Genomic DNA, 24,153 nt, shown 5'->3' on the forward strand with positions numbered 1-24,153 from the left:
TTTGTCAGCCATCTTAATATAGGTAAGGTACACCTACATTAATCTCATGAATGAACACACAAGTCATCATTTTTGACTGGTTATTTATTAAATGATTCATACCGACTGAAAGCCATTTTTAAAAATGATCAAAAATATTTGTAGTCCATTCTTTCATAGATTTGAAGGAACGAAGTGCAAGTTGTGTTTTCAGTAGAGCATCAAAGCACATCACATCAGTTGCTGCCCAGTGAAGAAGAACAAATCCTGATATTAATCCCAAACTTATGCCTTTTCATAGGTGCGAACAGCCACCACGTCCCCAAAGGTGAGTTTCTAAAACAAAATTGAAATCAGCAAACAAGATAATGCAAGTTATTAATGTCAAATATCAGTTTAAGGTGAGTTTGTTGACCAAGTATGAAATACTAAATAGACTGTAAATAGCCTTACCATCACCATCTTCCCGTCCTGGATCTCCCGGACAAAGGTGGTCTCTTTTCCATCCCACTTCTGCACATGAACAAGCTGGTCTCCATCCATTACCACCGTGGACTGGTAAAAATAACACATTACTGTTTTTTCATCTCAGATAGAAAGCTTTCAGACAGAACACATCTCCTCTGAAACAGGAATGCATTGTTCCCACTTGAAATAGTTCCCATTAAACCATGTTATGAAACAGATTTTATTCCAAACCTACTTTACAGTGTCGGTCATCTGCTGTGGTCTCATCAAACTCCTCGCCCAGTTTGAATGAGATTTCAGTGTTCTTGAAAGTACTCTGTGTTTTTATGACCACTTTATCCCCCTCTTTCAAGATGATGAGGGTCGGCTTAGTCACATTTCCAACTTGTCTTACTGCAAACCCAACACCTTAGAAAGAATCACATTTAGTAAAATCTGCTCACTAATGTCAAACCATAATGGTAACACTTTACAATAAGGTTTCATTTGTTAAAATTACTTTAGTTTACATGAACTAGCAATGAAAAATACTTCATAATTTATTAATCTTAATCTCAACATTTACATTTTTAAGATCTAAAATTGTATCTGCTGACATTAATGCATTGTGAACTAGGTTCACAAGGTTAATAATGCAGTAAAAAATATAGTGCATGTAAGTTGCATTAACAAATGAGACCTTATTATAAAGTGTTACCAACATAATAAAAACAAATGATCAGAAATAATAAACTATATTATTACTGATATAATTTTATAATAATAAAACTTACCTAGAGCTTTCATATACTCATCAAAGTTCTCACTGTTGACCAGTTTCCATGTGCCACAGAAAGCATCTACCATTTTCAAAACTAAGTTTTTCTGAACAATAAGCAAACACTAAACTTTATATTAATGCTCAGTAGAAAATGTAGCTGCATTTTCTCTTTGCAAAGGATCTTAAATAGTTTTTTTCAACTGCATGAAAATGATTAAACAGGAGTGGGAGGAGTCAGCATTCCTATTGGCTGTTAGTCAAAAGTCAAACATTTGATTGACTGTTGCATTTGTAAAAGTTTTTATGAACTATATAAATACATATGCACCATATTCTAGGATATATTGATATTTATTCTCTAAATTTTACATCTACAATGCTAGTTAGCAGACAAAATCAAATGATTTTAGTTCAGTAAACAGCAACAAAAATGTACATATTGCACATATATTAGATATTTCTGCTAGTTTTTAAACTTTTTTTGTTTTGTAATGATATTATGTTTTGTTTTTGATTTTTCAAATGGGAAATGGTGACATTTTTTGTGTCTACACATTATTAAAGTTACCTTTGGTGTCCTCTGCTGGTTACATGAATCACCACCTCTGATTCCAAAAAATTAAAACTACCAAAACTAAGCACGGGGTTTATTGTAATTTTTAAACATAGCATAATGGCATTTTATATGTAGCTTACAACAGACAAAATAACACAAGATTTATGGGCAGGTAAAAAAAAAAAAAATAAAATAGAGAGGAAAAGAGAGGAAGAACAGCACGCCTCCACAATCATATTTTTTTCCATTGCCATTGACAACAGTAAAGAAATATCTGAGACAAGCACTTAAGATGACGTCCGAATGGCATGTTTGCAGCGATACATCAGACAGCTAACAATCCAATTCCAGCTCAACACTGACAGCACACAAAGGAAGGCTTTAAAACAAAACTAGCAAATATAATGTACAATTCTGTATTTACAAGAAGAAAATATCATATTCCGTGTTATTCAGCACTGTTTCTTAACCTCTGGCTAGAATGTTAACAATGCATATCTTTACAATACAAAACACAGAAGATGTGGTGTTGTACAAGGACAGACAATTATTGTAAGATAAAAAAAACTTTACTTACATCACCAAATGGAATGTATTTACTTTTATGTGCAAAAAGAGACATTTTTGCCACAACATTCAGAGAAAATGCCATTATGGAAAGTCTTAAAACTAACAAGATGTTTCTTTAAAATGGGAAAGCAGGTCACATCTGTTTTCATAAGACACACAAAACAGCCGGTCATTAGGAAAATCATGACAGTGAGTCTTTGGGAGAAAAGTCAAAGTCATCGAGATATGAAATGAGCAATCATAGCTATTTGAAAAACATGAATTCTGATGAATTCCTCTAATAGGAATGAGCTGTTTCCTGCTGACCCACGCCTGAATGCCAATCATAGGTGGTCTTGATGTTGCATAGCACAGAGTGTAACAGTTGTTTGGTCAATGGGCCAAGAGTAGAGGCAGGTCATGTGTGAGTCTCTCGTGAGGTCAGTTCACTGCGCTGTTAGTGTTGAGTTATGAGCCCTCTGTCTTTGTCTCCCCTGTGGTTTCTTTAGGTGGGTCGGCCGAGGATGAACTCTCTCCGCCCTGATCGCCATCATCTGTGCAGAGGCCATAAATAATCTTTATTAAATGCGATCAATTTGTTTTTTAAGCAGACATGTTCTTCCAATAATTCAAACGTAAGGAGCAACATTAGCAGTGTCACATTAAGCAAATTCAAAAGAAATTCATACAAGGAAAGTGGATGGTGATTTATACTGTCAAGCTGAAAAAAAGGGGGGGAAAAACACTAAAACATTATAAAAGTAGTTTATAGAACTGATTTAGTAAATTTTGCTCTTTTTCCTCACATAAAATTACCTCATGGTCTTTTCTTTCCTACTGTGATGTAGTGAAACGGCTTCTTGAGAAGAAAAAAAAGTAGGGCGGTACTTGATTTTGTCCATCAGGAATTGATTGGATGGCTGTGGTTTGCTATTGCTGTGATGTCATATGAATGACAGGTTGTCCCACCCTCGCAAATATGTCATTGAAAAGAAGAGATGTGATGAAAGACGGAGGGGAAGAAATTATGATTAAAGATTACGATGTGCACGGATAAATCATTTATGATAAATACTGCAATATTCCATTAAAAATAAATGTCAATTTTGCTTTCACTGTGACTTTAAAAATAAATAAATAAATTGCTTCACTTCAGAAGGCTTTTATTAACCCCCTGGAGCCATGTGGAGTACTTTTACAATGGATGGATGCACTTTTTTTGGCTACAAAATTGGGCCCCCCATTCACTACCATTATAAAGCTAGGAAGAGTGAGGATATTTTTAAATATATCTCCAATTGTGTTCGTCTGAAAGAAGTCATGTACACCTTGGTTGGCTTTTATCATGGGGTAACTAACCCTTTAAGAAGTTTTTCCACTGATAATCTTCCCTGTACTGTAGTTTCCAAATCCCATTTCTGGCTACAGTCTTCAATGTCAACTGATCACATGACATGCCAGAACCAAATGCATTTGGCATTAGTGTCATCAGACCTGTGATTACACATCTAATAGCACCATTTTTAAATTTTAACACAAGCGTGAATGAGATTTCAGAGCTTCGGTTGAGAAGAAAAAAGAGAAATTGCAGTCTGTTCCTCACACAAAGAAGAAGCCTTATGTAGTGCACATTCTGCACAAGTCGTATAAACAAGGGCTTTTCAAACGTTTTGATGCCCCAGTCCCCTTGACAAAATCAAGTTTAAATACCCTCTCTCTCTCTCTCTCTCTCTCTCTCTCTCTCTCTCTCTCTATATATATATATATATATATATATATATATATATATATATATATATATATACACATATACACAGTACAGTCCAAAAGTTTGGAACCACTAAGATTTTTAATGTTTTTAAAAGAAGTTTGTCTACTCACCAAGGCTACATTTATTTAATTAAAAATACAGTAAAAAAACAGTAATATTGTGAAATATTATTACAATTTAAAATAACTTTGTACTATTTAAATATATTTGACAAAGTAATTTATTCCTGTGATGCAAAGCTGAATTTTCAGCATCATTACTCCAGTCTTCAGTGTCACATGATCCTTCAGAAATCATTCTAATATGCTGATTTGCTGCTCAAGAAACACTTATGATTATTTTCAATGTTGAAAACAGTTGTGTACTTTTTTTTTCAGGATTCCTTGATGAATAGAAAGTTCAAAAGAACAGCATTTATCTGAAATACAAAGCTTCTGTAGCATTATACACTACCGTTCAAAAGTTTGGGGTCAGTAAGAATTTTTATTTTTATTTTTTTTAAAAGAAATTAAAGAAATGAATACTTTTATAAAGCAAGGATGCATTAAATCAATCAAAAGTGGCAGTAAAGACATTTATAATGTTACAAAAGATTAGATTTCAGATAAACACTGTTCTTTTGAACTTTCTATTCATCAAATAATCCTGAAAAAAATATTGTACACAAATATTTTGTACAATTGTACACATTAAATGTTTCTTGAGCAGCAGATCAGCATATTAGAATGATTTCTGAAGGATCATGTGACACTGAAGACTGGAGTAATGATGCTGAAAATTCAGCTTTGCATCACAGGAATAAATTACTTTGTGAAATATATTCAAATAGAAAACAGTTATTTTAAATTGTAATAATATTTCACAATATTACTGCTTTTACTGTATTTTTAATTAAATAAATGTAGCATTGGTGAGCAGACGAAACTTCTTTAAAAACATTAAAAATCTTAGTGGTTCCAAACTTTTGGACTGTACTGTATAATAAATGTGTACAATATTACCTGGAGAACATTCATTTTCAATTATTGACATAAAATGACATAAAAAAAAACATAAAATGTTGACTGTATAATAAAATAATTCTCATAATTTCAGATCAGTCTTTAGAAAGAGCAGTATTATGTCAGTTTCAGTATTTATTGTTTTTTTCCTATTTTTTTTTTTTAAACCCCTAGCATTTTGTAATACAATTTTAATATATACTACTGGTATAAACTACTTTTAGGAGGATTTTTGTTCTTTTTTTGGAGTTTGATAGCATTAATCACCATCCAATTTTAATTCAAATGAATGAGAGGAAGACCTCACCCTTTGAACTTGGCTTTGTACTAAAAGACAATTCTATTTTGTAGAACAATCATAAGAATCACCACTAGATGGCAGAAGAGGTAGTTTACTTTATTATTTAACAGGACCCAGATACAGCACATTGCTATCATGGCACAGAAACAAAGTCATACAGGTTGGGAAAAGCATGAGGGTAAGTAAACAATGACAGGATTTCCTTTTTCGGGTGAACTATCCCTTTAAGACACTGAGTCATGAACAGTATTCTATTCATTATATAAAACAGGATAAATAATGTATGATGTGGAATAGGCCGTATATTCACCACTCTTCTGCTGAGAATCTCCACCGTCATCACAAACCGCTCATGGAACATTATTTGCAAGGATCATGTGTGATGCCTTAGAGGCTTATGGGTAACACAGAGCAGATCAAAAGTGTTTGACTGCAGGCAATTATTGATGCAGGTTCAATCATCATCTAATCCTCCAAAAAGGCATTTTGAATCCATATTTATCAGAAATGTGTGCTTTGACTCAAGGTCTTTGCCTACAGCATTAAATTGTTGATATTCCTCTTGTTTTTTTAGTTTTTGGAAAATCACAGGTTTTCACCAGCAACCACAGAAACCAAGACTAAGGAATGATTTTCTGACAGCATCTGGTGGCATTCAGATTTCAGCCAGCCCTGTGATGACAGCTCCATCGCTCAAAAGCACTTAAGTGTATTTGTGATGAGAGAGTGCGCCTTTCTCTGTAGAAAAGCACCTTTTAAAGAGAGGTGATTTTGTCAATCACAGGGACTTAGCTAGACTCTGCCAACATCATGGCCCATTTTATATATCAGACGCACACTGTGTAGATTAAATTAGCCCAGTTAACTTCGTTTCCAGCCCTGTTAATTCTTAACCTCCTTGCATAAGTGGCAAACTTTAATTACTATTTAATTACACTGTTGACCAATTTAATGCACCCTTGCTGAATAAAACTATTTATTTCTTTAAAATAATCTTACGGACCCCAAACTATATATTTAAAATACTAATACTTAAAATATTTAATAATTATTCTCTAAAAACAACGTGAATGCAGCATAATGGACATATAACTGTGGCGTGAAGAAGGGAAGCCGAGTCGTGGAAGCCGAGCGAGCGAATGTTAATGAGGACACCTGCGTGACACACCAGTCTCGAGTCCCACGGAGGAGCTCCGGAAGGAGTGACGACAGTGGAAGACAAGAGAGGACCAGGCCTGGGACATTTATGTTGTTGTTGCTGGTTTATGTCTATATGTTGCAGTTGTCCATGAGGGGCTGTCGCTTACTTTCATTTTGTTGTGTTTGTTTATTTTGCGATTCAACTGTACGTTCATCGTTTGCCACCTCCTTCTTCCCTGAACATCGTTACAATAACAAACCCAGTTGAACAGAAAAAACAATGCAGGACAACATACAGTACCTCCTACTGAAAGCTCGGCTAGTTTATCAGGTAGGTCGGCAGCTCCAGGACCAGCCGTGGAACCTAGAATATCTGGCAATGCATTCCGCCGGCCAGTCCTGCCCGTGGCTGCAAAGTCAGTGACAACAGGTTCCACATCAGTCATCTCTGGTGGTCTTCATAGCATCATCTGAAACAAATGAAAAAATATCCATATTTAAAACTTTATAAACCATGATCATAAGCTTCCTGCAACCACCGTATAAGCATTCACAAGAGAGTTACATTGTTTTTGTGAAAGTGTCTATTCTCACCTAAGGTTATGTCTATATTAATCCGGAGACATTTGAAAACGCTCCTCATCCAGCACACAAGCGTTTTTCAAAAGTTGCTCATCCAAACTGAAATGTCTGAAAACAGTCGGATTGATATGGTAAAATTGATGCCATCGTTACTGTCTGTAGTGTACAATCGCTGAGCTTTAGGAAGCATACAGGGCTGAATCAGTTATGGTAATGGCCGTTTGTTTTCGACTTGTGCTGTAAGCGGTAGACCAATCACAACAGACTGGGCCGTCTGGCCAATCAGAGCAGAGCACTCGCGTGGAGAGGAGGGATTTAGAGAGACCGATTCATCCATCAAGTCGTTTGACAATCATTGAACAATGTGATGGTTTTTGACCTTGGATGCATGTAAACCTGTTGTAGGAGACCTCCAAAACAAAATTAGGAACCTTTCAAATACCATAATAGGGGCACTTTAAATCACCTTATACTGCGTAAGCATAAAACATACTAAAAGCTCATGAGATGATGCAGAAACAGCAGATATAATTAAGTTCTCACGCTATTCTTCTGGCACGATCATTTTATTAGCACCCTAACCCTCATTTTTGGGTGAACTAACCCTTTAAGCTTTGAAAAATCCCGAACCAAACAACACAAATTAATAGTCATATAAACAAATTCATATCCATATAGCAATAGTAAGGCATGTAGGTGTGAATAAGCATAATTTTGGGCAGTGACAACAGTCCTAAGAGAAACTGATGATACCAGTTCTCTTTCATCACTGATCAGTCAAGAGTACAAAAGGAGCAGCAGCGTCAAAATAAGTGGAGCCTGTTCTCCACTGCATCTCTAATGAGACTGTTCTGCTCTCCAGGGAGTGACGGAACTGAGACGCTGACTACTCCTTATCTCCCCACACTGTCTACAGTACCTTCAGCTGCATGACAACATCCCTCATAATTTTCTCATTGCATTGTCACTAAAAGCCCTATTGGGGCATCGTGTTTCACATTTACCCTTCTTTATGCCTCATTCAGTCGACCACACTATGCAAGATGGAGTGGCTTTGAGGAATTTGGCCAGAATCCTTCCTGGGATATGGGATGTCAAGGAGGATTGCAAATAACATTCATTGTCCTGGCAGTACAAGACAGAGTTTCTAAAACCGTTTGACATTGGCAATGGCTTCAATCTGCAGACACACTTCATTGGTCTTTAGTTAAGTGATTGTCTAGTCTGAGCATCGTTAAATTAGACCTGACTCTACATGTAGCGAGGGAAAATTCACTACTAGAAATGTGGGAACAGATTGACTGATAAATTGCACCGTCAGCCCAACCAAATGACCTTTCATTGTCATCCTAAAAAAAACTGATGGCTTTGCTTTTCAGATAAGCTACAAGATTAAAATAACAGTGATAATATCTGGGTCAGTTTCTCTGCAGTCTAATACTGCGCCAATATCTTGATTCTGTGATTCTGCTTTATAAATTAAAAAATAATTTCTCCACAACTGACAGTGTTCTTCTCTTCCTAGAAAAATCGATATCCTGTCCAGTTGAAACAATTATTACACATTAGATGGCGCCACTGCAGCTTAATCATGAAAAGAGCAATCGATTACCATCCCTGCTTTGCTGGTGCTAAATATAATAGTATCAAAACATCACTTTTGCTAATGAGAGCTATTTAGCTGGATTTTCTTTGCATATTCAATCTGACCAGCAGAGGGCATGCATTGCATCCATGTAAACTGAGACTTCACATTTAGGAGGCCAAAAATGCATTTTGTTTTACTGCACAGATGCAAAGATATTTTATAAAATTAGTGATGGACTTTCATGACTTTTTGTTCACCTTTAAAAAATTGCATTTTTAAAACAAATTAATCAGTGCTATTTTTGCATAAATATACAGTTCTTAATTATTACGATATTTATTCATAATTGGCTTTTATTTGAATATTCTTTAATTTTCTTTTTGTCATTTTTATTAGTTTTGTATTTTTAAATGTTTTATTTAGCTTAAATTAATTTTTATTTTAGTTTTAGTCATTTTAGTCATTCAAGGAAATTCATTTTAGTTTAGTTTTTAAGCTTTATTTTATTACTTTTTAAATATTATTATTATTTTTAATAGTTTAAGTTAACAATAACACTGAATTAAGTACCACAATTATTTTAGGTAAAAAAAAATAAAAAAAAACCTGTGTGGCAGAAATCACACATTCATGTCTAAATTTGGTCAGCTGAATTGAGTGTCGTCACCTTTTCCTGTGGGGAACAGCGTGGATTTTCAAAATGTCAAAGATGTTCTTGCATGGATCACTCACAATCATGTTCTACTGCAATCTTGCTTGATTTATTAATAGATATTTATTGTCCAGGATTGGAACCTGGGGCATCTTTCACATTAATGAAACCTCTAGACCAACACATCTCACACTTTTGCATAGAACTACTATGACGTTAAAACTGTTTTCTCCTTTAGTCATGTCTTGTCTTGCTAAGGGCACCATGTGTGCCAGGACTGCACTGGTGCCCTCTCAAAAATAAATATGTGCATCTCTGCATGCTGCCATGAGAAATAAATGTGACATCAGTCAAACTGTATCTTTTCAGCTTCTTAATTTTTCATCTGTTCTGTCTCCGAATGTGAAGATCAAGGAGGATTAGCAAGAATAAATTCTGCAAAACTATATGCACACTTCTTACTCTACTCTCTTAAACAGAGACTAACTCTTGTGTTTTTTGTTAGTAAAATCTTACAAAAGTAAGACTGAAATATGAAGAATGACTTTTGAAATGGTAAATTAAAGTTTCTGCTTCTAGGTCAGTAGTGGTAAAAGCCTTTGCTGGACACCTAATAATGAAGAAAATGTTCCTTGGAAATGTGACAGACTTGCATGGCTTTAGTGCAAATTGTTTGGTCAGATCTTGATGCAGAGAGGTATGTGGGACACCAAATCATCAGAGACATCTGCTGCTACTGCATCAGCTCAATGTTACTGAACAGCACAACAAAATAAATATAAAATTAGTGATAAATTAAAAAGCAAACTATTAAAATTGACGTCAACATTAAATTCAGATTTAAGTCTCATTCACACAAAGGAAATCTACAACAATAATGATAAATATACAGTTCTAAAAATCGTTCTAAATATAAAAGAATAGCAGAGTCCACACCACAACAACGATAACGGCACAGAAGAAGGGTCAATCAGAATTAATCCTGCTTTCAGAGTTTGAGCATTTAAAGCAGCAGACGAAAAAACTGCAGTGCACGATTAGAACAAAAGATATTGTGTGCTGGTGTGGACATAGTTATTGTTATCTTTATAGTTATATCTCTTGGTGTAAATGGGCCTTAACCCTATACTTTCATTTAAAAAATCTCCTGGTCTAAAAAAATCCTCTTTTTAAATCAGTAATTTTTTTTTTATCTTATCTAGTTCAAACATCCTTAAAACAAGATTTACTTGAGAAGCAAACTGCATATGATTTCATGAAGACTAACATTTTCAGATAATATATCTTTAGTTTAATTTTATTTTTCTTATTCTATTAGCATAATTCTTGTTATCTAAAAATATGGTGAGGTTTATCCTTAAAACAAGAAAAACAACTACCTAAAATCTATAAAACTATATAAAAAAGTATGTCCATATAACTATATACAAATTGTGGTAAGAAAAATAAACTTATCTTAGTTAAAAAGAACAAAAATAAATGATATCACGAAGGGGAATAACAAATACCTTTTTTGGCTGATGTCACCAAGCCCTCTTGTCTTATTCAACTAGCAAATGTCTTGTTATCTAACAAGATATGAGGTTTATCCTTAAATAATAAAAAAAACAACTACTTAAAATACTACTACAACTACTAAAACTATATAAAATATGAATAGATATGGAATGTACAAATTGTGGTAAGAAAAATAAACATGTCTTAATGTTGTTTTTAAGGATGCTCAGATATTTTTTTTTACTGGAAAAAAGGACAAAAATAAGAAATGTTATTCCAAAGGGAGAAAAAAACATTCCTGTTTCGGCTGATGCCATGCCTCCCATCCAACAACCTGAATTTACATTTTTGGTTTCTGTTCCACTAAGACTTAACTGACTTAACAGATGGTGTCCCATCATTAGTACACTAGGTTCTCATGAGGAGGAGCAAATGCTCAGCAGCTGAATTAAGAAATTAATCAAACACCACTGGTGTGCTGTACTTTTTCAGACTGCTTTTCCATAGCTATTTATGGCCTCACCTTGTTATCACCTGTGCCACTTAACTCTGCTCTGCCTCACTCAATCCCAGGTTCAGAAGCCACTTAAATCAATGCATACAGTGACTTAAAGGTGCCCTAGAACTTTTTTTAAAAAGATGTAATATAAGTCTAAGGTGTCCCCTGAATGTGTCTGTGAAGTTTCAGCTCAAAATACCCCATGGATTTTTTTCAATTCATTTTTTTAACTGCCTATTTTGGGGCATCATTATAAATGAGCCGATTCAGGGCTACTGGCCCTTTAATTCTCCTGCTCCACGCCCATGGAGCTCGCGTTTACCTTGAACAGTGCATAAACAAAGTTTACACAGCTAATATAACCCTCAAATGGATCTTTACAAAGTGTTCGCCATGCATGAGGCATGCGTCAGATTATGTGAGTATTGCATACTGTTATATTGTTTACATTTGATTCCGAATGAATTTGACGCTGTGCTCCGTGGCTAACGGCTAATGCTACACTGTTGGAGAGATTTATAAAGAATGAAGTTGTGTTTATGAATTATACAGACTGCAAGTGTTTAAAAATGAAAATAGTGACGGCTCTTGTCTCCGTGAATACAGTAATAAACGATGGTAACTTTAACCACATTTAACAGTACATTAGCAACATGCTAACAAAACATTTAGAAAGACAATTTACAAATATCACTAAAAATATCATGATATCATGGATCATGTCAGTTATTATCGCTCCATCTGCCATTTTTCGCTGTTGTTCTTGCTTGCTTACCTAGTCTGATGATTAAGCTGTGCAGATCCAGACGTTAAATACTACCTGCCCTTGTCTAATGCATTTCATAATGTTGGGAACATGGGCTGGCATATGCAAATATTGGGGGCAATTGTTGAGATTCGCCTGTTCTTCGGAGGTCTTTTAAACAAATGAGATTTATATAAGAAGGAGGAAACAATGGAGTTTGAGACTCACTGTATGTCTTTTCCATGTACTGAACTCTTGTTATTTGACTATGCCAAGATAAATTCAATTTTTCATTCGAGGGCACCTTTAAGCCCAAAGTATATTATGTCCGCATTCCACAACGGTCCGTGCACTGTCCATGTAATATAATTATCATCATCTGGAGGTTCCGTGACACCCGTGCGGATGGTGCGCATTCAACAGCGCATGTGCAAGTGACTTGAGCACTTAAAAACAAAAGTCCACTAGACTTTGAATGCATCTTTCCATGCACACAGCCTAAGCAGAATAGTCTGAAAGGCTCAAGGCTGTGCGCAAGACAGCGGAATGCAGAACATTAAGTATACCCGGGCCTTTACAATGACACTATACAAAGGCTCCTCATGTGTAAGTAAGCTCTGTGCCACCGATGCTCAGTGATGAGGCACTATCAGTGATCCTCAGGCTGAAAACGACACCCCTCATCAACAGGCCACAGCAATGACAATTGATCTGGTTCCTGACAAATGATGCCAGCTGCTGGTTCAGTTTCAACATATCCTTTAAATTTAGTAAATATTTTGTCATGTCATTTTAGTCATATTGTCCAAATTGGCATATAATTTAAGTCCTCAAAATGACGAAAATAGAACTGTCTGCAAAGCATGCAAAAATATATGTAAAAATGTAACATTTACTAACATATGAAACATGTTTTTAAAGGATTTATCAACATTAATAGCAATAAAAACAATATAAACAATACAAACCTGAGATGAAATAATAGCATAATGATTAAACTGAATTATTAAAGGGATAGTTCACCCAAAAATAAAAATTCTGCTATTGTTCATTCTTCTCTTAAACATGAAGATATTTTGAAGAATGTTGGTAACCAAATAGTTGCTGGTCCCCAGTGACTTCCATAGTGTGAAGAAGAAAAAAATATACAATGGATGTCAAAGGAAACCAGAAACTGTTTGGTTACCCACATTCTTCAAAATACAATGCCCTCTACATATTGGCACCCTTAGTAATTATAAGCAAAGGCGGCTGTGAAAATAAATCTGCATTGTTTATCCTTTTGATCTTTCATTTAAAAAATTCACAAAATTGTAACCTTTTATTGAAGGAAAAGAATTGAAAGTGGGGGGGAAATCACGTTATGAAATAAATGTTTTTTCTCCAAAACACGTTGGCCAATTATTGGCACTCTTTTATTCAAATCTTCTTTTATTGCAACCTCCTTATGCCAAGATAACAGCTCTGAGTCTTCTTCTATAATGCCTGATGAGTTTGGAGAACACTTGACAAGAGATAAGAGACCATTCCTTCATGCAGAATCTCTCCAGATCCTTCACATTCCCAGCTCCATGTTGGTGCTTCTTCTCTTCAGTTCACTCCACTCATTTTCTTTAGGGTTCAGGTCAGGGAACTGAGATGGCCATGGCAGAAGCTTCATTTTTTACTCAGTGACACATTTTTGTCCTGATGGAAGATTCAACCACGGCGCATTATAGGATTTGTAGCAGAAGCGGTCAGGTTTTGATTTTTTATCTGTTAGTATTTGATAGAATCCATGATACCATGTATCTGAACAAGATGTCCAGGACCTCCAGCAGAAAAATAGGCTCACAGCATTAAAGATCCAGCAGTATATTTAACCGTGGGCATGTTTTATCCCTGTGTGCACCAAACCCATTTGGTGGGTTTGCTGCTAAAAAGCTCTTTTTTAGTTTCATCTGACCACAGAAGCCGGTCCCTTTTGAAGTTCCAGTCTTGTCTGACAACTGAATATGCTGGAGATTGTTTTTGGATGAGCAAAGAAGGATTTTTCTTGAAACCCTCCCGAACAACTTGTGGGGATGTAGGTGCTGTTTGGTAATTTTTTTAGGCTTTCTGAGACTCAAGACTCAACTCTCTGCAATTCTCCAGCTGTGATCCTTGAAGAGTCTTTGGCTACTCAAACTTTCCTCTTCACCGCGCATTAGGACGATTTAGACACACGTCCTCTTCCAGGCAGATTTGTAACATCTTTAGTTGATTGAAACTTCTTAATTATTTCCCTGATGGTGGAAATGGGGATTTTCAATGCTTTAGCTCTTTTCTTATCCATTTTCTATTTTGTGAAGCTCAACATTTTTTTTGCTGCACATCAGAACTATATTATTTGTTTTTACTCATTGTGATGAATGATTGAGGGGATTTGGCCTTTGTGTTTACACATATATGTACTGCTGTGGAACAGGAAGTCATGGCTGCACAATTTCATGCTCCTAATCACCCTGGTGTGCTAAAAAATGTAAATATGAATGGGAATATACTTCAGAGATATTTTACTCATAAGAATTTCTAGGGGTGCCAATAATTGCGGCCAACATGTATTGGAGAAAAACATTTATTTCATAATGTGAGCCCCCCCCCCCCCCCCCCCACACACACACATTATGAATCAAAAGGATAAACAATTCAGATTTATTTTCACAGCCACCTTTGCTCATATTTACTAAGGGTGCCAATAATTGTGGAGGGCACTGTATCTTGTTTTGTGTTCAGCACAAGATAGAAATTAATAGAGGTTTAGAACAACTTGAGGGTAAGTAAATGATGACAGATTTTCATTTTTGGGTGGACTATCCATTTAAATACTGTTTAGAAGTTACTGTGAATTGTTGCTCGGCAAAATCACTTGTTCAGTCAGTTAGTCATTTCAACAGGTATCTGCGTTCCTATCAAAATGCCTATGAATATATATATATATATATATATATATATATATATATATATATATATATATATATATATATATATATATATATATATATATCCTAAATAAATCAGTTCTTCAATTAAACCTCTATCCTGACTCTTCTGCACCCAATAAAAAGGCAAAAAAAAAAAACAAAAAAAACAAGTATCTCACAATTAGCAAAAAGTGGTTCTGCTCCAGGACAAATCTCTCGGCTGAGAAGAGCTCTGCCACCTGAGCCAGAACACTTAGCAACCAGCACCAGAACTGAGCAACAAGGGCAGCAGCTTGCTCTGCAAGGTCAAGCCCTCTCGTGAACCCCTCAACAGAGATTTGGACCAAAACCAGAGCAGCTGCTACTGCACACACCTGTGCCAGTGTCTCAAAAGGCATTTACCAACTTTACCAGTCACAGAATGGGCCCACAGAGACGTCTGTGTCTGGTAAAAAAGTCCAAAACAATCTGTCTGTTTAGTCATGTACTGCAACGAGTGGTAAAAACTCTCTCTCTCTATCTCTCTCTCTCTCTCTCTCTCTCTCTCTCTCTCTCTCTCTCTATATATATATATATATATATATATATAAATATATATATATATATATATATATATATATATATGTATATATATATATATATAAATACAGCACTATGCAAAAAGGTGATTCAGAATGTACCCCAGATGTGAAGTTCATGCACAAAAATGTGCTAAAAATAAACAGACATTACTTTAAATGTCAGAACAAACAAGGATAATCCGGTCTTAATCCATGTACAGCCCAGTAACAAGCTTTAAAATAGCACCAACAGATAGGATGAAGCGTTTGCCACTTTCCTTTCGGCACAATTACAGCTAATTTTCTGCTTTAGATGTTCAATCTGCACTCCAGTTCAAAAAAATATAATGACATTCCCTCTCATGGACAACACTGCAAAGAGCATGAAGGAAATGGAAAAAAACGTGACTGAAATAAAAAGTGAAAATGTTAAACAGTCAGTTTAAATCTCCTTGTATTATATGGCCGATTTTAAGCATGGCTAAGGTGGGATGCTTTCACAAGCATGAACACGAAGGATTACACATAATAAGGGAAAAAAATGTTGTGGTGATGATTTGCTTTTTTATAGGAATAGTTCACTCACAAAATAAACAACCCCATGTGATTTCAAACTCAAATTACTTTCTGTCTTTTGAACGACAGGTGAATTTGTAAAGATAATCCAGGCCGCAAAGCTTCAAAATCACATAAGTATCATAAAAGTTGTCTTCAAAAAGTCTTCCAAAATCATACAATAGCTTTGAGTCTAATATTTACGAGATTATTCACTATAAATCTTGTCATTCACTCCAGACCTTTTTAGCGACATTGGGTTCATGAATTTGATCTTTTCTGAATCATTTCAATGAATAAGTTGATCCAGTTCACAAAACCAGTCTAAATGATTTGTTCACAAATGAAACTCATCTGCTTCCTGAGTTCAACTCACTGACTAAATGAAAGCTTCAGTCCACTATCATTAATTGCATGAATTTATGTTCAGAAAAAGAAATCATTTTAGTGCGAACGAATCCTTTAACCAAATCCTTTAGTTCACCCAAAAATGAAAATTCAGTCATTAATCGCTCACCCTCACGTCATTCCAAACCCCAAGACTTTCGTTCATCTTCAAAACACAAATGAAGATCTTTTTAATGAAATCTGAGAGCTTTCTGTCCCTCCATATAGACAGCTACACAACTGACACTTTGATTCATCAAAAAGTTCATAAAGAGACTGTAAAACTAATCCATATGAATTGACTGGTTTAGTCCAAATTTTCTGAAGAGACTTGATCGCTTTATATGATGAACAGTTTTAATTAAGGCTTTTATTCACATGTAAGCAATATTCATACTAGATAGAACATACTTTTTAACGGCCGTGAAGTAACTTCAAATTCAAGTACCTACTCAGACAGCATGCAACTACTTTATTCAAGTATGAGTAGATCATAGCATTTAAATCAAGGGCACTCAATGGCAAATAAGTATTCAACATCTTGCTTTGTCTAATGAAGCACAACTTAATAGTATGATTGCTTATCAAAAGTGCATTTAGTTCACATTTAGAGGGTCTCTGGAATAAAGGACAATTATGAATATAAATAATAATTAAAATGAGACAGAATACCCAAGGGGTATTTGGTCTGGGCCTTTGTCCAGGTGAACAATATAAGAGGGGGAAAAATAGAGCTGGATTTTTCCAAATAATCTCCGCTCTGAGGATCAAGGACAAGGGCCTGATCTCATCTTCCACACGCTTTTTCACGGCCTTGACGGTCTGCAACAAGACAACACACAACCTTGTAGAGCATGACTTGACAAGAAACAAGAGTAGCTCTCAGTGACATTGTCGTGATGATGGCAGTGGAAAATAAATAGCTTGTTCGCACATGGTTATGTAACAAAACCATTGCTATTGAGGTCTGAACACAACAGAAACTGAGTCAGAGGAACAGTTTGTGGAGGAGAGACGTCTCCCAACACCTAGCATTTAAAGGTCTTGCCTATTTACTCACTCATCTGTTCAGCCTGGCTAATGATAATAGCACACTAACTGCCAATCAATAAGAGGGATAACAATGTGGCATATGACCTACAACAGCATGGGCTAGTGTGATAAGCCGGCGAGAAAGCAGCTTGTCTGATTTGATGGTTCTGCAGTTGTGCAGAGGTGTTTATTTTAGTGCATTTCCCCTTTCTGGGATTTTGTAAGGTCAAGCGATGGTAGGACAGCTAGTAATTTATCGAGAGCAATGACCTGAGGCTAACGCTACAGCGTAAAGGTGTTGACTTGCTGGGGCTGGGAGGACTGTTGACATTTGCATGAGGAACACAAATGACTCACTCATAAAGTCATAAAAATGGAACAATCTATGGTAAAATGTAATGTATTAAAAAAAAAAAAACCTGAACATGTGGTTAAATATTTAGCCCTAATTTAAGGTTTATTTGAATTGCAAATAAAATGTCCATCCATTTGTATTACACCGTTTTAATGTGATGTATATTTGTCATACATGAAACATGTACATATGAAACAGATAAGAGAACAGTTTCTTTGTTAAATCATTAAATCATTTTTTTTAAATTGCATTTCTGTCATGACAACTCTCTGAGTGTTTGGTATGGTAATGGATATGACAATGTAGATATATTTGGTCTTGGTGGAATATATCTGCTACGCTGCTGCAGAGCAAGTAAGGGACTTGCTACTGCCAATACATACACGACCCGCTGCTGTGAGCAAGTAAGACATGCTGCTGCTGTGCTGTACAATATAGCGTACATGAATAACCGTAGCAGATCTATACAGGTGGAGCTGGGGAAGGTGGAGGGTTTCTAAAGCACGCTGTGCTACTAAGCAATGCTAATTCATGTATTTAAAGGATTAAGCATGCAAGCTCATTGGCTACTAATACAGCAGGAACCAATCATCTGTGACCTATAGATAATGATGTGATAATTAGCAGGTTGTGTTTAGACTTGTGCCGATATTCGGTAATGCGATAAATCGCGATAATGAATATGCACGATATTGAAAATCGTCGGCACTTCAGAATACCGTAAATAATAATTTATTACCAATTATTATTTTTTTTAAGGCAGTTAAGAATACTTTACCCATCAATCGTATAAAATGCACAACACCGCTGTATTCTGCGTCAAAAGGACACACACTCAGACGTAAACAATCCCAACGTACACGAGAAGCACATGGCGGAACGAGTGAAGGAGACTAGCTGAATGAAGTGCGCGTTCACTCTCTGACAGCAGAGGGCGCTGATGGAACAGCAGCGTGCAGCGGTTAACACGGAAACCGTGCAAACAAAGTAACTGCGCTAGTGAAGTTTTTAAATTGCTTCAAACAGCCATTCATTTTTTTGTAATCTCAGTGTTGTTCATCACAGCACCAAATACTGAATACTTAAAAAAGACTTAAAAGGATATTTATTTTCAAACCTAAACATTTTTATATTTTAATCTGGACTACAACATGCCCTAATGATTAGAAATGTTCTCATTATTTGTTATTGTTCAGTAAAACTTTGAAAACATACAGCTTCATTAGTTAACATGTTAATTCATTATCACTAAACTGACAATAAAAAGACTTATAAAGTATTAATTATTAATTAATTAATGTTAATTTCTTAGTTACTGTTTAATAACATTACTAAAATCAAACAAACTTATTTAATGAACCTGAGATAAAACTAACAATGATCAGTTGTGTTTCTAAACTGACATTAACAAAAAATAACACTTTCTGTAACAAATGTAGCTATTGCTCAATCTTAGTTAATGCATTAAATAGAGTAAAGTGTTATCTGTTGTTCTTTATAGCCTAATTCTTTTGCATTTTAATCTGTTTGAAAATTTCAGTCAGAGTTGTTTTTGTTTTATTACAAAAAGAGTTCTTAAACCTGTTAAACTATGACAAAAATGGTTTTGCAACTTATTTTAATATTGTGATAATACTGTATACCGTGATAAAACCTTCATCAGTTAATCGCAATATGAAAATTTGATACCGTCACATGCCTAGTAGTTGTGTTAAAGGACCTATTAGTCTGCGCCATCTAGAGTTTCATGCCAGAACTTTGTATTTATTCAAATGGCTTAAAATTGGCATAAATGTTTTATTCAGTTAAAAAGTATGGACATGGTTAAAATATGGCTAGCTGTGAAATTAGTTAAAATGGCTGATTGACAAATATGCATCACATTGAGTTTATTAGTTTATGTTTAAACTGTGTAATCCACATGGATGGAAATTTTATGCAATTAAAATACATAAATCTTAAATCAAGCCCTAAATATATATTTGAGTATGACTTTTTGGCATCAGGTGACAATTCCGCACTCAACAAATTGTTTCAATTTACAAAAGTAAACAAAAATATTCTTAAAATCCAACCCTGAAACACTAATATTTATAATAATTTGTAAAAAAAATAATAATAATACATTTAAAAAAAAAACAAAAAAAAAAGAATTTTGATGGTTTCATGCAGTCTGCAGTCAATAATTCACTGTGCACAAATTATTTACTTATTATTTTAAATAGTAAACTGGAGACATGAAAGTAGAGGTGAGAGAGAGAGAATGAAATCAGGACATAACCTGACTTGAACCTGCGTCCCATGAGACAACAGCTCTTGCATGTCTTGAGCATGTGCACAGTTCACTGTGTCACAGCTCTGACAAAATACAGTAGAGTTTGTTTTGACATACAGGACATTCGATCTACAAATCATCATCACTTAGCATGTATTTACTGTAGTAACAGTAACTGCAACATGGTATTGTGGAAGAAATGTGGGATATTTTATTATATCATTAATGTAGACATGTATTAAATGTATTAAAGGTGCAGTGTGTCATTTTTAGCGGCATCTAGTGGTGAGGTTGCGAATATCAATATAGAGAAGCTACGGTGGCCAACACAGGACAAAGATGTCGTCGTCTGAGACAGCAGAGAGTAGCTAGTAAAGCAAACACGCTCTGTAGAGCAGTTTGTCCGCTAAGGGCTACTGCAGAAACATGCCGGCGCAAAAATGGCAACTTACTGTAACATGTAAGGGGACCCGCGGTGTATGTAGATAGAAATGGCTCATTCTAGGGTAATAAAAACATAATGATTCATTATGTAAGGTCTTTATACACCACTGATAACATAGTTATATATATTATATTGCATTTCTGTTAATAGATCTTCCAAAAATTTACACATTGCACCTTTAAAGGAGTAATGAAATATAATTACAATATTTTTTGTTATTAAGAGATTTGTGCATTTGAATTTATAGCCTACTAAATGTATTTAGGCTACTGTTTTTTAAAGGTCCCGTTCTTCGTGATCCCATGTTTCAAACTTTAGTTAGTGTGTAATGTTGTTGTTAGAGTATAAATAAAATCTGTAAAATTTTAAAGCTCAAAGTTCAATGCCAAGCGAGATATTTTATTTAACAGAAGTCGCCTACATCAAACGGCCAGTTTGGACTACATCCCTCTACTTCCTTCTTTAATGACGTCACTAAAACAGTTTTTTGACTAACCTCCGCCCACAGGAATACAAAAACAAGGGGGCGTGGTCTTGTTGCGCTCCCACGGAGAAGAGCAAGTTGCGTTTGTAGAGTGTGTTTGTCGCCATGTCGTCGAAACGGTGTTATTTTCATCCCGCAGTCCAATCACCTTTGTTTGGCCTTCCCAGGGACGCTGTACTTAGAGATCAATGGTTACAATTTATGTTTAATTTGGTTCCCGAAAATTATAATTGTGGTATCCTTACTGCAATAGTTAATGTTGGACTGCAGTGCACATAATGGCCACAAGAGGGGACTATGTTTATGTATATGGCTGTTTTCCGTATGAGGTACTCTTCTGAGTGAGTGCTAACGTTGTACATTTTCTGTCGCTGCTTGTGGAGATTAAAGAGTTCAGTGTCTCAGGAATTATTGTCTTTTGTGTTCATTCGGCACAACACCACAATAATCCACATGTAAAACTATGTGCAGCACACGTTATGGTAAGAGGTGTGACCTTTCCGGGCAAGGAGCGCTAAGCTGCTGTCGAATCACAACACAGGAACCGTTGGCACAATCAGAACTCGTTACGTATTTCTGAAGGAGGGACTTCATAGAACAAGGAAGTCATCAGCCCGTTTTTATGACAGTGGAAACAGCGGTATACAGATAAGTAAATTATGTGAAAAATACTGTGTTTTTTTACACGCGAAACATGAACACATGTTATATTGCACACTATAAACACAATCAAAGCTTCAAAAAACCAAGAAAAACGGGACCTTTAAATACAAATACCATAGAAATGAGGTGCTATATGATTGGTTTTACCTGTGGTTATCATGATATAAATGTATGATACTATGGATGACCAATGGTTAATTTTAATAAAAGTAGAGTCCTAACTCAAACAGTTAGAATATGTAAATTTTACCCTATTCAGGTTGTTACAATTTTTATGAATGTTACTGTTTTTGTTAATGAACATAAATCATCTCAACTCAAGCTACTGGTACTGTCAAATGTGCATTTTTTAAGAGACAAAACATATGATATGTGCCATCAAAGTCAGGCAACACAAATCTGTTTCATGATTCATGAAACAATACGACCTGTTGGAACATGCTGAATTTAAGAAATTAATTTTTCCATTATAAGATATTTATTTTGTTTAGGAAAAAGAGGAAAAAGGAAAAATGTTTTGAATGTTCTACCTCATATTTGTGAAATGTTTGGCAAGTGTTTGTCATGTTCTAACAATAAAGAGTAGTTGAAAACCACAATTTCTACATTTTTCACCCAGGAGCAAAAATCTGCTTTTAAACATGAATTAAATAAATATTTGACAATTATTGTGATAATTATCAATATAGACTGAAATTAAATAATAATTTTATTAACTATAAGCCTATTTATTTGCCATCACAACTATGCATGATTATGCGACCCATTTTTGTTGAGAATCACTGACCTAGATGTTTTAAAGTACTGAAGCTGGACTACATCACCCAAAAAAAAAAAAAAAAAGACTATATCCATATCCCATAATGAGAATTTTACAATGAAGCTGAAACATGTTCAAAAGCTTTCAACTGCAAATGAAACATCAATATATGTCAAGCAGATTTTAAACAAATGCGATCATCATTTATTATAATTAACGAATCAGCAAAGCATGAAGCAGGAGTGAATATATTGCGTTCCATCTTAATTATATATTTAAACACCATTGTTTAAAAGTTTGGAGTTGGTAAGATGTTTTAATATTTTTGAAAGAAGTATCTTACACAATATCATTCAGATGCTGTGCAACGAGATCGGTCCGCTGGTTTGTCCAGTAATGTCGTAATTGCAAAGTCACATGTCTTTTTTGATGCTCATCAAGGAATTTATTCAGTAAATGTGTTTCCATCGTAGTTTATGCGCATGTTTTCATATTGGGTAAAAATTGATCTGACTTAGTCGAGAGCATATGTTTTTTTTTTTAAATTTTATGTGCATCTTGGCGTCCAGTGTTTTTTTATGCGATATCCCAAAATGCACATAAAAATTGTTGGATGGAAGCATAGCTGTCACATGATCCTTCAGAAATCATTCTAATATGCTGATTTGCTGCTCAATAAATATTTCTGATTATCATCAATGTTAAAAACAGACATGCTGCTTAATATTTTGTGAAACATTTGTTCCATTTTTTGTGGAAAAAAAGATCTTTTGAACAGTTCTGACAGAAGAAAAAAAAGAAGAAGAAGGGTTTACCAGGTCCATGTTTTCAATTCACTGGCCCAGGGTAAAATAAGGCTGGACCCCAGCCAATATACACTCATTTTTGATCCTCCCTTATCACAAGACCCAGGATGAGGTTTGTGGTTTTCCTACTCCTGATGACAGCCCTGAACATAACCATCACTCATACAACCAAGACCAGCTAATAGGACATTGATTAGGGCATCAGTGTCAAACCCAGATAAATCCAAGGAACCTCAGAAACACCAGTCCTTAAAAAAGCTGCCTGACCTCCGAACGAGCTTACTGCGGGACTGTCATGACTGTGCGTTTCTGTTCTCAGGAGGCTTACATTGACACAGATAAGTGGATGAGCAGCGAATAGTAAGACCTCACTATCCTATTTCCACCCTGATGATAAATGCCACATATACATCACGCCCTGCTGGTCTTCACTAGAGCTGGAGGGTATGATAGTATATGGGTGTTTCATCTTTTCAGTACGATGAATGTGAATAGGGTGTCAAACTCCACAATAAGGTCACCATTAGAATTAAAAAAGTCGGCATGAAACGGAAGTCGCGATAATCTTTTCTTCCCTATTGTGATATATATCTGAGTGAAACGGCTTCTCAAAAAAAAAAGAAAAAAAAAAAGAAAAAGAAATGTAGGTTGATTTTGTTAGTCTGAAATTGATTGGATGGTTGTGGTTCGTTATTGCTATTTTCATGGTGACTTTAAACCAGCTCAAAGGTAATCCATATGAATTAATTGCTATATTCCAACACTTCTAGAGCCATATGATAGCTTTGCGTGAGGAACAGA

At 35.3% G+C, this 24,153-nt stretch overlaps 2 protein-coding genes across 2 annotated transcripts in view; both read right to left on the reverse strand.

Annotated features, from left to right (window-relative positions):
• Positions 1 to 82: 82 nt before the first annotated feature.
• On the reverse strand, positions 83 to 1,352 carry fabp7b (fatty acid binding protein 7, brain, b). Its single transcript, XM_067384285.1, has 4 exons — positions 1,221 to 1,352; positions 683 to 855; positions 433 to 534; positions 83 to 315 (listed from the first exon to the last, which is right to left on the reverse strand). The coding sequence occupies exons 1-4, from the start codon at positions 1,291 to 1,293 to the stop codon at positions 265 to 267; spliced, it is 399 nt and encodes a 132-aa protein (XP_067240386.1). The 5' UTR covers positions 1,294 to 1,352; the 3' UTR covers positions 83 to 264.
• Positions 1,353 to 1,836: 484 nt separating this feature from the next.
• The window catches only part of pkib (protein kinase (cAMP-dependent, catalytic) inhibitor beta), a 38,235-nt gene continuing 15,918 nt past the window's right edge, over positions 1,837 to 24,153 (reverse strand). The window contains exons 2-3 of the mRNA XM_067384286.1: positions 6,827 to 6,995; positions 1,837 to 2,866 (exon numbers count right to left, since the gene is read on the reverse strand). Of these exons, the coding sequence (XP_067240387.1) occupies positions 2,781 to 2,866; positions 6,827 to 6,971 (231 nt within the window). The 5' untranslated portion in view covers positions 6,972 to 6,995 and the 3' untranslated portion in view covers positions 1,837 to 2,780. The remainder of the gene's footprint in view (positions 2,867 to 6,826; positions 6,996 to 24,153) is intronic.

This window comes from Chanodichthys erythropterus, chromosome 4 (assembly GCF_024489055.1).
Source record: "Chanodichthys erythropterus isolate Z2021 chromosome 4, ASM2448905v1, whole genome shotgun sequence".
Classification (NCBI taxonomy): Eukaryota; Metazoa; Chordata; class Actinopteri; order Cypriniformes; family Xenocyprididae; genus Chanodichthys; species Chanodichthys erythropterus.

What these genes read in the sequence shown, in the direction of transcription:
- fabp7b (XM_067384285.1), bottom strand. Translation starts at nt 1,293, where the DNA reads ATGGTAGATGCTTTCTGTGGCACATGGAAACTGGTCAACAGTGAGAAC. An exon ending in TGAGTATATGAAAGCTCTAG is followed by an intron (nt 856 to 1,220) that starts GTAAGTTTTATT and finishes ATTCTTTCTAAG; the next exon opens with GTGTTGGGTTTGCAGTAAGA. An exon ending in CAGATGACCGACACTGTAAA is followed by an intron (nt 535 to 682) that starts GTAGGTTTGGAA and finishes TATTTTTACCAG; the next exon opens with TCCACGGTGGTAATGGATGG.